The sequence below is a fragment of the Saimiri boliviensis genome, chromosome 21, assembly GCF_048565385.1.
Source record: "Saimiri boliviensis isolate mSaiBol1 chromosome 21, mSaiBol1.pri, whole genome shotgun sequence".
Taxonomy (NCBI): domain Eukaryota; kingdom Metazoa; phylum Chordata; class Mammalia; order Primates; family Cebidae; genus Saimiri; species Saimiri boliviensis.
In genome coordinates, this window is record NC_133469.1 from 13,469,732 (window position 1) to 13,482,041 (window position 12,310).

Genomic DNA, 12,310 nt, shown 5'->3' on the forward strand with positions numbered 1-12,310 from the left:
GGTGATTTGTCAGTGCAGGTTCATGGATTGTAACAAATGTATCACCACCAGTACAGTGGCTCACCAGCACTTTGAGAGGCCAAGAAAGCGGGGTCCCTTGAGGCCAGGAGCTAAAAACGAGCACACATCTCTAGTACAGGACATTGGTAGCGGGAGAGGCTGTGCATGGAACTCTGCACTTTCTGCTCCGTTTTGCTGTGAACCTAAAACTACGCTACGTTTTTGTTGAGATGAAGTCTTGCTCTTGTTGCCCAGGCTGGAGTGCAATGGTGTGATTTTGCTCACTGCAATCTCCGCCTCCCAGGTTCAAGCGATTCTCCTGCCTCAGCCTCCCAAGTAGCTGGGATTACAGCTGCGTGCCACCACACCCTGCTAATTTTATATTTTTAGTAGAGATGGGGTTTGGGGTTTCACTATGTTGGTCAGGTTGGTCTCGACCTCCTGACCTCAGGTGATTCATCCACCTCGGGCTCCCAAAGTGCTGGGATTGGTTATAGGCGTGAGCTACCATGCCTGGCCTAGGGTTTTTTTTTGTAAGGCCTAAGAAAGAATTATACTAATGCCGGAGACCACATAGTTGTCACCTGGATATTAAATGATCAAGCTACTGGGAAAGGAAAATTTTTTTTTTTTGGAACGGAGTCTCACTCTGTTGCCAGGCTGGAGTACAATGGCACAATCTCGGCTCACTGCAACCTCCGAATCTCTGGCTCAAGCGATTCTCCTGCCTCAGCTTCAGCCTCCTGAGTAGCTGGGATTACAGGCACATGCCACCATGCCCAGCTACTTTTTCTTTTTCTTTTGTTTTTTGTTTTTTGTTTTTTTGTTTGTTTGTTTGTTTTTGTTTTTGTTTTTGTTTTGAGACGGAGTTTCGCTCTTGTTGCCCAGGCTGGAGTGCAATGGCGCGCTCTCGGCTCACCGCAACCTCCGCCTCCTGGGTTCAGGCAATTCTCCTGCCTCAGCCTCCTGAGTAGCTGGGATTACAGGCACACGCCACCATGCCCAGCTAATTTTTAGTATTTTTAGTAGAGACGGGGTTTCACCATGTTGACCAGGATGGTCTCGATCTCTTGACCTCGTGATCCACCCGCCTCGGCCTCCCAAAGTGCTGGGATTACAGGCTTGAGCCACTGCGCCCGGCTACTTTTTCTATATTTAGTAAAGAAGGAGTTTCACTATACTGGGCAGGCTGGTCTCGAACTCCTGACCTCATGATACCCACCTCAGCCTCCCAAAGTGCTGGGATTATAGGCATGAGCCACAGCCTCCGGCATTCTCTTTCTTAAAATAGGTGGCTCTGGCCATACATTTTAAATTGACATCTATTTTCTGAAACGCACAGGGACCCATGAGTTTTCTTTGCTAAGTCAGGAAAAAATCATGGGCACTTCCTTCTTGCACAGAATAAAAAACAAACCCATGAGTCTGGATCAAAGGGTTTGAGATTTCACCCTCATTTGAATGAATGTGCTCACGCTCCCCTCCATTACGGATGAGGAAACTGAGGCTCAGGTAGGTTAACTCATCTGTCCAGTCACACAGGTGGAGACGTGACTTTGACCCAGGATTTGGACTTAGCCTTCCTGACTACAGTCTTTGCTGTTGACCACCGGGCTGTGCATGACATCACTTAACCACACACAAAAAAACCAAAAACAGGCCGGGCGTGGTGGCTCACACCTGTAATCCCAGCACTTTAGGAGGCCAAGGCAGGCAGATCATGAGGTCAGGAGTTTGAGACCAGCCTGGGCAACATAGTGAAACTCTGTCTCTACTAAAAATACAAAAAATTAGCCAGGCATGGTGGTGGTCACCTGTAATCCCAGCTACTCTCGAGGCTGAGGTGGGAGAATCACTTGAACCTGGGAGGCAGAGGTTGTAGCAAGCCGGGATCGCACCATCACACTCTAGCCTGGGCAAAAAACCAAACAGCCCGGGCGCGATGGCTCACACCTGTAATCCCAGCACTTTGGGAGGCCGAGGTGGGCAGATCATGAGGTCAAGAGATCAAGACCATCCTGGCCAATACGGTGAAACCTCGTCTCTACTAAAAATACAAAAATTAGGCCGGGCGCGGTGGCTCAAGCTTGTAATCCCAGCACTTTGGGAGGCCGAGGCGGGTGGATCACGAGGTCGAGAGATCGAGACCATCCTGGTCAACATGGTGAAACCCCGTCTCTACTAAAAATACAAAAAATTAGCTGGGCATGGTGGCACGTGCCTGTAATCCCAGCTACTCAGGAGGCTGAGGCAGGAGAATTGCCTGAACCCAGGAGGCGGAGGTTGCGGTGAGCCGAGATCGCGCCATTGCACTCCAGCCTGGGTAACAAGAGCGAAACTCCGTCTCAAAAAAAAATAAAAAATAAAAAATAATAAATAAATAAATAAATAAAAATACAAAAATTATCTGGGCATGGTGGCACATGCCTGTAGTCTCAGCTACTCGGGAGGCTGAGGCAGGAGAATTGCTTGAACCCAGGAGGCAGAGGTTGCAGTGAGCCGAGATTGCGCCACTGCACTCCAGCCTGGTGCCTGGCGACGGAGCAAGAGTCTATCTCAAAACAAACAAACAAAACCCCACAAAACTCCTAAAATGTAGAAACAGAGAGATGGGGTGATTTGCCCAAGGTCACACAGCCAGTAAATGGCAGTCTAGGAGGATTTGAACCCTTTCTTCTGGCACTCTAACCCTGAGAACCTTCCACCTGTCCCACTGCAGAGCCTCCTCCCCAGCCCACCTGGCTGACGCCACCCTGGGCTCACCTGCGCTCCTGCCCGAAGAGGCGCTCCACCTCCGCACGGCCAGGGCTGCGTTTGCGGCCGCCGATGCTGCTTTGTGCCTGGGGCCCTGGCTGTCTCTGTGCCAGCCTCCTGGGTGGGGGCAAGTTGGCCAGCACGGTGTACTCTTCCCGCTCCAGGTTGTGCCTCGTCTCCCCAGGAGGCGCTGAGCCCCGGGAGCCCCCGGAGCTGCCTGGGGAAGGTGAGGGTGCCAGGAACACTAGGTCACTGGGCGGGTGGCGGGGTGGGGAGGAGGCTCGGGGTGCATCTCGGTGCCCGATGCACACTTGGGGGATCAGCACTGGGGAGCCATGCAGAGAGTCAGTGGAGGGGGCCAGGCTCTCCATGCTAGTTCCAGGGGGATCCTGGAAGAAGAGGGATGGCTCAGGAGCCTGGCGTGGTGGGGACGAGAAGGCGGGTGCATCCCGGTGTCCGATGCACACGGGGGCGGGGATGTGGGGGGGCTCGTGCAGAGAGTCCACGGAAGGGACAAGGCTCTCGGTGCTGGCCCTGGGGAGGTCCTGGAATAAGAGGGAAGGCTCTGGGGCCTGGCGTGGTGGGGAGGAGGCCCGGGGTGCATCTCGGTACCCAATACACACAGGTTGGGGGAGCTGAAGGGGCTCGTGCTGGGGGGACTGACACTGATGCTCAGCGTCTGACATGTCTGGGAGGAAGGGGAAGGGGTCAAATTGGGTGTGGCGAGGGGGCGAGGATGCTCGGGGTGCATCTCGGTGTCCAATGCACACGGCAGGTGGTATATAGGGAGGCTCATGGTGGGGCGATTCACTCTCAGGGACGCTAGGCTCTGGGAAGAAGGGGAAGGGGTCGTGCTGCAGATAGCGAGGGGGCGAGGACGCTCGGGGGGCATCCCGGTGCCCAATGCACACAGCACAGGGAGGCTGGGAGGGCTCAGAAGAGGTCAGGGGAGCCCCACAGGTAGCGGGGTACAGAGGCGAGGAAGTCTGGGAGGTGCTCTGGTGGCCTGGGTTATGGGAGGAAGAGGTGGCCCGTGAGGGCAAGTTGTACTGGGTGGGGCCAGAGGAGGACTGGGGTGGGTCATGCTGGGCTGGCCGACTGGGAGATGAAGTCTGAGGCCTGTCACCTTGGGTTGGCCGGAGGGCAATGGACGCCCAGGGAACCTCGCTTTGCTTGGAGCGAGATGGGGAAGAGGTTCGGGGACCATCACTCTGAGTTGGCCGGAGGGGAAAGGAGGCCCAGGGGATGTCTTTGTTAATCCGATGGGGAGACGAATTCCTGGGAGTGTTCCGTTGAGTGGAGCAGTGGGGAGATGATGGTCTCAGATTCTCCTTTTGGGTGCAGTACTGAGAGGAGCTTCCAGGGTTGTCTGGTTGAAAGGAAAGGGAGTGTGTGTGGTCCCGTCGTGTACAAGTGAGTCTGAGGCTATCCCATTTGGTAGAAGAAGTTTTAGGGTTGTCTTGTTGGGTAGAAGATGATCTGGGGGTGTTCTGTTGAATACAAGTTCTGGGGTTGTCCCTTTGGGTGGCTCTGATGGGAGAAGAGGCTCTGGGATTGTCCCGCTGGGCACAGGGTGTTCTGGGGTTGTCTCGTTGGGTGGTTCTGTTGGGAGAGGAGGTTCTGAGATCGTCCCGTTGGGTTGCTCTGATGGAAGAGGAGACTCTGGGATTGTCTCGTTGGGCACAGGGTGTTCTGGGATTGTCCCGCTGGGTGGTTCTGTTGGGAGATGAGGCTCGGAGATCGTCCCGCTGGGCACAGGGTGTTCTGAGGTTGTCCCGTTGGGTGGCTCTGATGGGAGAGGAGGCTCTGGGATTGTCTCGATGGGCACAGGGTGTTCTGGGATTGTCCCGCTGGGTGGTTCTGTTGGGAGATGAGGCTCTGGGGTTGTCCCGTTGGGCACAGGGTGTTCTGAGGTTGTCCCGTTGAGTGGTTCTGTTGGGAGATGAGGCTCTGAGATCGTCCCGTTGGGCATATTGTGTTCTGGGGCTGTCTCTGATGGGAGATGAGGCTCTGGGATTGTCCCGTTGGGTGGCTCTGTTGGGAGAGGAGGCTCTGGGATTGTCCCGCTGGGCACAGGGTGTTCTGGGGTTGTCTCTGATGGGAGAGGAGGCTCTGGGATTGTCTCGCTGGGCACAGGGTGTTCTGGGGTTGTCTCTGATGGGAGAGGAGGCTCTGGGATTGTCTCGCTGGGCACAGGGTGTTCTGGGGTTGTCTCTGATGGGAGAGGAGGCTCTGGGATTGTCCCGCTGGGCACAGGCCGTTCTGCGATTCTCTCGTTGGGTAGTTCTGTTGGGAGAGGAAGGTCTGGGATTGTCTTGTTGGGCACAGGGTGTTCTGGGGTTTTCCTGCTGGGGAGTACAAGCAGGAAAAGAAGTTTGGGGGTTGTCCTGCTGAGTAAAAGAGGTTTTGGGGTTATCTTGTTGGGTGGCTCTTAGGGGAGAAGAAAGTTGAGGATTATTTTGTTGGTTAGATGAGGTTCTGGGGTTATCCTGTTGGGTGCTTCGTGAGGGAGCGGAAGCTCTGGGGGTGTTCCGCCGTGTGGATGAGGCCCTGGAGGTATCCTGCTGTGTGGATGAGGCCCCGGGGCCATCCCTTTGGGTGATTTGGTGGGGAGAGGAGGCTCGGGCGGTGTCAGGCTGTGTAGAGACAGCCTGGGCAACGTCCCTTTGGCCAGGGGAAGTCTGGGGGGTGGTGCTTCGAGGTCCACTGTGTGGTGTCATGGAGGAAGCCTGGGTCAGTGGTGACCGGTGCTGCCCCAGGGAGAAGTACCCGCTTTCTCCCCGGAGCTTTGCCCAGTGCTGTCCTGCGCTCCGGCCCCCACCGCCGGTGTCTGGAGAGAGAAGAGAGAGGCTCAAGGTAAGGCGAGGGGTCCAGACAGCTCTCATATTCCACCTTTCTTTGTCGCCTAGGACCAGTGATTAGGGCAGACCCCACACCCTCCTCTTACAGGCCTCTGTCTGTACCAAGTGACTCCACCTCTCTGACCAAGGCTGGTTAGACAAGGGCTTGGATGCCTCTCTCAAGATGAGATCAAGAATTTGAAACTGGTCGGGCTCGGTAGCTCACACTTGTAATCCCAACACTTTGGGAGGCCAAAGTGGGTGGATCACCTGAGGTCAGGAGTTTGAGACCAGCCTGGCCAACACAGTAAAACCCCATCTCTTGGCCGGGCGCGGTGGCTCAAGCCTGTAATCCCAGCACTTTGGGAGGCCGAGGCGGGTGGATCACAAGGTCAAGAGATCGAGACCATCCTGGTCAACATGGTGAAACCCCGTCTCTACTAAAAATACTAAAAATTAGCTGGGCATGGTGGCGTGTGCCTGTAATCCCAGCTACTCAGGAGGCTGAGGCAGGAGAATTGCCTGAACCCAGGAGGCGGAGGTTGCAGTGAGCCGAGATCGCGCCATTGCACTCCAGCCTGGGCAACAAGAGCGAAACTCCATCTCAAAAAAAAAAAAAAAAAAAAAAAAAAAAGGAGCTGGCTCCTCCTCTCTCTCTTGCTTCAGCTTGTACCTTGCGATGTGCAGGCTCCCCCTTCACTTTCCACCATGATTGTAAGCTCCCTGAGGCCTCACCAGAAGCAGATGCCAGCACCATGCTTCCAGTACAGTCTGTAGAACCATGAGCCAAAAAAAATTATTTACAAATTACCCAGCCTCAGCTCAGGTATTTCTTTCTTTCTTTCTTTCTTTCTTTTTTTTTGGGGGGGAGCTCAACCTCACCTCACTACGACCTCTGCCTCCCAGGTTCAAGAGACTCTCCTGCCTCAGCCTCCTGAGTAGCTGGGACTACAGGCACCCACCACCACACCAGGCTAATTTTTGTATTTTTGGTAGAGACGGGGTTTCACCATGTTGGCCAGGCTGGTCTCGAACTCCTGACCTCAGGTGACCCACCCACCTTGGCTTCCCAAAGCGCTGGAATTACAGGCATGAGCTGCCATGCCCGGCCAGGTATTTCTTTATAGCAACGCAAGAATGAACTAACACGATACCTATCTACCTACCCACACCTACCTATCATTGATCCATTTTGTTGACCCATGTGAGAGGGGCAGTTGAAGCCATCATGACACTTCCCTAATGCCTCTAAGAACAAGGACATTTTCCTTCTCATCCACAATGTCATTTCACACTCAGGAAACAGAACATCAATACAATCCTGTGATCTAACATGCAGTCCATATTCAAATTACCCGAGTTAGCCAGGCAAGGTGGCTCACATCTGTAATCCCAGCACTTTGGGAGGCCAAGGCGGGTGGATCACCTAAGGTCAGGAGTTTGAGACCAGCCTGACCAACATGGCGAAATCCTGTCTCTGCTAAAACAAAAAGTTAGCTGGAGGCGGTGACAGGCATCTGCAATCCCAGCTACTCAGGAGGCTGAGGCAGGAGAACTGCTTGAACCCGGGAGGCAGAGATTGCAGTGAGTGGAGACTGAGCCACTGCACTCCAGCCTGGGTGACAGAGCAAGACTCCATCTCAAAAAAAAAAAAAAAAAGTTGTCAGGCTCAGTGGCTCACGCCTGTAATTTCAGCACTTTGGGAGGCCAAGCTGGGCAGATGATGAGGTCAGCAGATCGAGACCATCCTGGCTAACACAGTGAGACCCCACTTCTACTACAAATACAAAAAATTAGCCAGGCATGCGCCCATAGGCCCAGGTACTCAGGAGGCTGAGGCAGGAGAATCTCTTGAACCCAGAAGGCGGAGGTTGCAGTGAGCCGAGATCGCACCACTGCACTCTAGCCTGGGCAACAGAGCGAGACTCCATCTCAAAAAAAAAAAAAAGTAATAAGTTTCCCCAGTTGTCCCAATAACATCTGCCACAGCTCTGTCTCCTCCTGTCCCAGATCCCACTGGGCTCACACATGGCATTCCGTGTCCTTGTCTCCTTAGTCTCTTTTAGTCAGGAACATCCTCTATTCCCTTTTTCGCCCTATGGATAGTCCAATCATTTTGCAGAATGTCTTTGAATTCAGGTGTGTTTGATGTTTCACTGGGGTGAGGTGCAGGCAATGCATTTTCAGCAGGACGAATTACAAGGGAAGGGATTCCATGCCCACCCCAGCATCCCCACCCCCGACCCCATGCATCACATCAGGGGGCATCTGATGTCGGTTTGCCCCACTCTGGGGATGCTGAGCAGCCACTTGCTGAAGGTGGTATCTGCCCACTCTCCCCAGCCTAAGGGTACCTTTTTCTCTCAGTAACTGACACAGAATCTGAGGGGTGATTCTTGGAGACCATGACTATCCTGTTTCCTGACAACCTACCACCCTAGGGATTTCCCATTTGCCGGCGATTCAGGCATGAACCAGTTATTGCTACAGCGGCCACAGCAGCCTCTGAACTGGTTTCTCATCCTTCAGCCCCGCCCTGCTCCAATTCATCCTTTGTACCTTTGCCCTAAGGAACTTCCTAAGACACAGTCCAATGGCATGCCTTTCTGCCTCAAAAACCTTCGCGCCGGGCACGGTGGCTCAAGCCTGTAATCCCAGCACTTTGGGAGGCTGAGGCGGGCGGATCACGAGGTCAAGAGATCGAGACCATCCTGGTCAACATGGTGAAACCCCGTCTCTACTAAAAATACAAAAAATTAGCTGGGCATGGTGGTGCGTGCCTGTAATCCTAGCTACTCAGGAGGCTGAGGCAGGAGAATTGCCTGAACCCAGGAGGCGGAGGTTGCGGTGAACCGAGATCGCGCCATTGCACTCCAGCCTGGGTAACAAGAGCGAAACTCCGTCTCAAAAAAAAAAAAAAAAAGCCGGGCGCGGTGGCTCAAGCCTGTAATCCCAGCACTTTGGGAGGCCGAGGCGGGTGGATCACGAGGTCGAGAGATCGAGACCATCCTGGTCAACATGTGAAACCCCGTCTCTACTAAAAATACAAAAAAACTAGCTGGGCGTGGTGGCGCGTGCCTGTAATCCCAGCTACTCAGGAGGCTGAGGCAGGAGAATTGCCTGAGCCCAGGAGGCGGAGGTTGCGGTGAGCCAAGATCGCGCCATTGCACTCCAGCCTGGGTAACAAGAGCGAAACTCCGTCTCAAAAAAAAAAAAAAAAAAAAAAAAAAAAACCTTCGGTGGCTCCCTACTACTTAGAGAAGAAAGTCCAAACTCCTTAGCTATGGCCAGGCATGACGGCTCACTCCTGTAATCCCCAGCCAGGAATTTGAAACAAGCCTGACCAACATGGTGAAACCCCATCTCTACTAAAAATACAAAAATTAGCCAGGTGTAGTGGCGGGCACCTGTAATATCAGTTACTTGGGAGGCTGAGGGAAAAGAATTGCTTAAACTGGGTGTTAGGGTTCCAACAAGTCAGGCCCATAGACACCCCCCCACTATTCCATTCTCCCCTGTTAAGCCAAGCTTATAACAGAAACAGCCTCAGGCCTTGTAAACAGGGCACCTAGGTTCCAGGATGTGACCGCATCTGGCTCTTGGATTCACAATGTTGACCCAGTTAAGCAGGATGTCAGCCCCCGAGAACCAAAATGAAGTTTTTCTTAGAACAGCACCTGGCTACCTGCAAACCCCTCTATAGACCCCCATAGTGTGTAAGCCAGGCTGCTGCCTTCATTGCCTGTGGTGAGACAGCCTGGCAGGTTGAAATAAACTTGCTAAACCCAACCCTGGGTCTGCCTCTCCCTGCTTTTGGTCAACCTTACACTGGGGAGGCAGAGGTTGCAGAAAGCCGAGATTGCGCCACTGCACTCTAGCCTGGGTGACAGAGTGGGACTCTGTCTCAAAATAATAATGATAAAATAATAATAATAATAATAATAATAAAGTGGGTAGCATGGCTCATTGTGGCTGCTCCATCATGACAGGGAACTCTATTATTATTATTTTATTTATTTATTTTATTTATTTATTTATTTATTTTTTTTGAGACGGAGTTTCGCTCTTGTTACCCAGGCTGGAGTGCAATGGCACGATCTCAGCTCACCGCAACCTCCGCCTCCTGGGTTCAGGCAATTCTTCTGCCTCAGCCTCCTGAGTAGCTGGGATTACAGGCACGTGCCACCATGCCCAGCTAATTTTTTGTATTTTTTCAGTAGAGATGGGGTTTCACCACGTTGACCAGGATGGTCTCGATCTCTCGACCTCGTGATCCACCCGCCTCGGCCTCCCAAAGTGCTGGGATTACAGGCTTGAGCCACCGCGCCCGGCCTATTTATTTATTTTTTTAAGATGGAGTCTCACTCTTTTGCCCAGGCTGGAGTGCTGTGTGCGGCACAGTCTCGGCTCACTGCAAACTCTGCCTCCTGGGTTATCCACCTCCCGCCTCTCCTGCCTCAGCCTCCCAATAAGCTAGGATTACAGGCACTGCCACCACGCCCAGCTAATATTTTATATTTTTGGCAGAGATGAGGTTTCACCATGTTGACCAGGCTGGTCTCAAACTCCTGACCTCATGATCCACCCACCTCAGCCTCCCAAAGTGCTGGGATTACAGGTGTGAGCCACCGTGCCCGGCTGGAACTGTTACTATTATTAACACTCAGGCCACCAAAGTAAGCCATGCACAGGGTCCCAAATGGCCAGTGAGATGGCTATGTGGGGAGCCCCATGCCATCACATACCCACGAGCATGGGAACGAACCTGGCAGAACTCACCCTCCTTTTTCTGGCCTGCAGCATCTCCTCTCACAGAGGATCTGGTGAGGAGAGATGGAGCCCGTTGGGAGCTGTAGGCTCTCGGCCCCTCCTGAGGCTGCCTCGGGATCATCACTTCGAGCTCGTCCCAGCTGAGGGCCTCCTCCTGCCTCTCGGCAATGTCCCAGTCCTGCCAGAGAAGGGGAGGAGAAAGTATATTTGCAGAAGAAAGGCTCCAGGACATGCAGTTCCTGAATGAGAGGGTGGAAGAAAGGGAAAGGAACTGACATTAAAAAACACTTCCCGGCCAGGCGCGGTGGCTCACGCCTGTAATCCCAGCACTTTGGGAGGCCGAGGCGGGTGGATCACGAGGTCGAGAGATCGAGACCATCCTGGTCAACATGGTGAAACCCCGTCTCTACTAAAAGTGCAAAAAATTAGCTGGGCATGGTGGCGCGTGCCTGTAATCCCAGCTACTCAGGAGGCTGAGGCAGGAGAATTGCCTGAGCCCAGGAGGCGGAGGTTGCGGTGAGCCGAGATCGCGCCATTGCACTCTAGCCTGGGTAACAAGGGCGAAACTCCGTCTCAAAAAAAAAACAAAAAACAAAAAACACTTCCCGGCCAGGCGCAGTGGCTCACGCCTGTAATCCCAGCACTCTGGGAGGCCATGGCGGACGGATCACGAGGTCAAGAGATCGAGACCATCCTGGCCAACATGGTGAAACCCCGTCTCTACTAAAAAAATACAAAAATTAGCTGGGCATGGTGGTGTGTGCCTGTAGTCCCAAGTACTTGGGAGGCTGAGGCAGGAGAATTGCTTGAACCCGGGAGGCGGAGGTTGCAGTGAGCTGAGATCGCGCCACTGCACTCCAGCCTGGCACTGGTGACAAAGCAAGACTCTGTCTCAAAAAAAAAAAAAAAAGAGATTGAGACCATTCTGGCCACCATAGTGAAACCCCATCTCTACTAAAATACAAAAATTAGCTGGTCATGGTGGCACGTGCCTATAATCCCAGCTACTTGGCAGGCTGAGGCAGGAGAATTGCTTGAACCTGGGAGGCGGAGGTTGCAGTGGGCCAAGATCATGCCACTGCACTCCAGCCTGGCGCCTGGCAACAGAGCAAGACTCTGTCTCAAAAAAGAAAAAAAAAAAAAAATTAGCTAGGCGTGGTGGTGCATGCCTGTAGTCCCAGCTACTCAGGAGGCTGAGGTTGGGGGATCGCTTGGGTCCAGGTCAACGCTGTAGTGAGCTGTTTTTGCATCACTGCACTCCAGCCTGGGCAACAGAGAGAAACCCTGTCTCAATCAATCAATTAAATAAAAAGCATGTGCTGTTAGCCTGGCACTGTGCTGGGCTCTAGCAGGTGCTAAGTGCTAAGTCACTCACCTTCAATAAACCTGGGAGACATGCATGTCCACTGAAGCCAAGAGCTTTCCCCAGAGTCCCAGAGTTCTGCATTCAGGACTGCGTGAGACTCCCCAAGGGGCCAGAGAGAAGTGGGTTCAAATCCTAGCCCCAACACTTCCCAGGTGTGTAGCCTCCACTAGGTAGCTCCCCTCTCTGAGCCTCAGCCCCATGTGGGGCCATCGGAGCCTCCGCCTCCAAGGGTGTGGTGGGTCTCCCCTGAGCCCACACCCACCAAGCCCTTAGGAAGGAGAAGCTGGGTTGGTTTTGTTTTGTTGTGTTGTATTTTGTTTTGTTTTGTTTCTGAGAAGGAGTCTTGCTCTACTGCCCAAGCTGGTGTCTAATGGTGTGATCTCGGCTCACTGCGACCTCCACCTCCCGGGTTCAAGGGATTCTTCTGCCTTGGGATCCTGAGTAGCTGGGATTACAGGCACCCGCCACCATGCCCAGCTAATTTTTGTATTTTTAGTAGGGACGGGGTTTCACCATGTTGGTCAGGCTGGTCTCGAACTCCTGACCTCGTGATCCGCCCACCTTGGCCTCCCAAAGTGCT

The 12,310-nt window shown here is 53.4% G+C and overlaps 1 protein-coding gene across 9 annotated transcripts in view; it reads right to left on the reverse strand.

Annotated features, from left to right (window-relative positions):
• The window catches only part of TRIOBP (TRIO and F-actin binding protein), a 73,902-nt gene that overhangs the window by 44,642 nt on the left and 16,950 nt on the right, over window positions 1-12,310 (reverse strand). For 7 of the 9 annotated variants that reach the window (XM_074391122.1, XM_074391113.1, XM_039463033.2 and 4 more), the window contains 2 exons: window positions 10,374-10,542; window positions 2,764-5,584 (listed from right to left, as the gene is read on the reverse strand). In XM_074391122.1, the coding sequence (XP_074247223.1) occupies window positions 2,764-5,584; window positions 10,374-10,542 (2,990 nt within the window). The remainder of the gene's footprint in view (window positions 1-2,763; window positions 5,585-10,373; window positions 10,543-12,310) is intronic. The other 2 variants (XM_074391118.1, XM_074391119.1) reach the window with 2 other exon arrangements.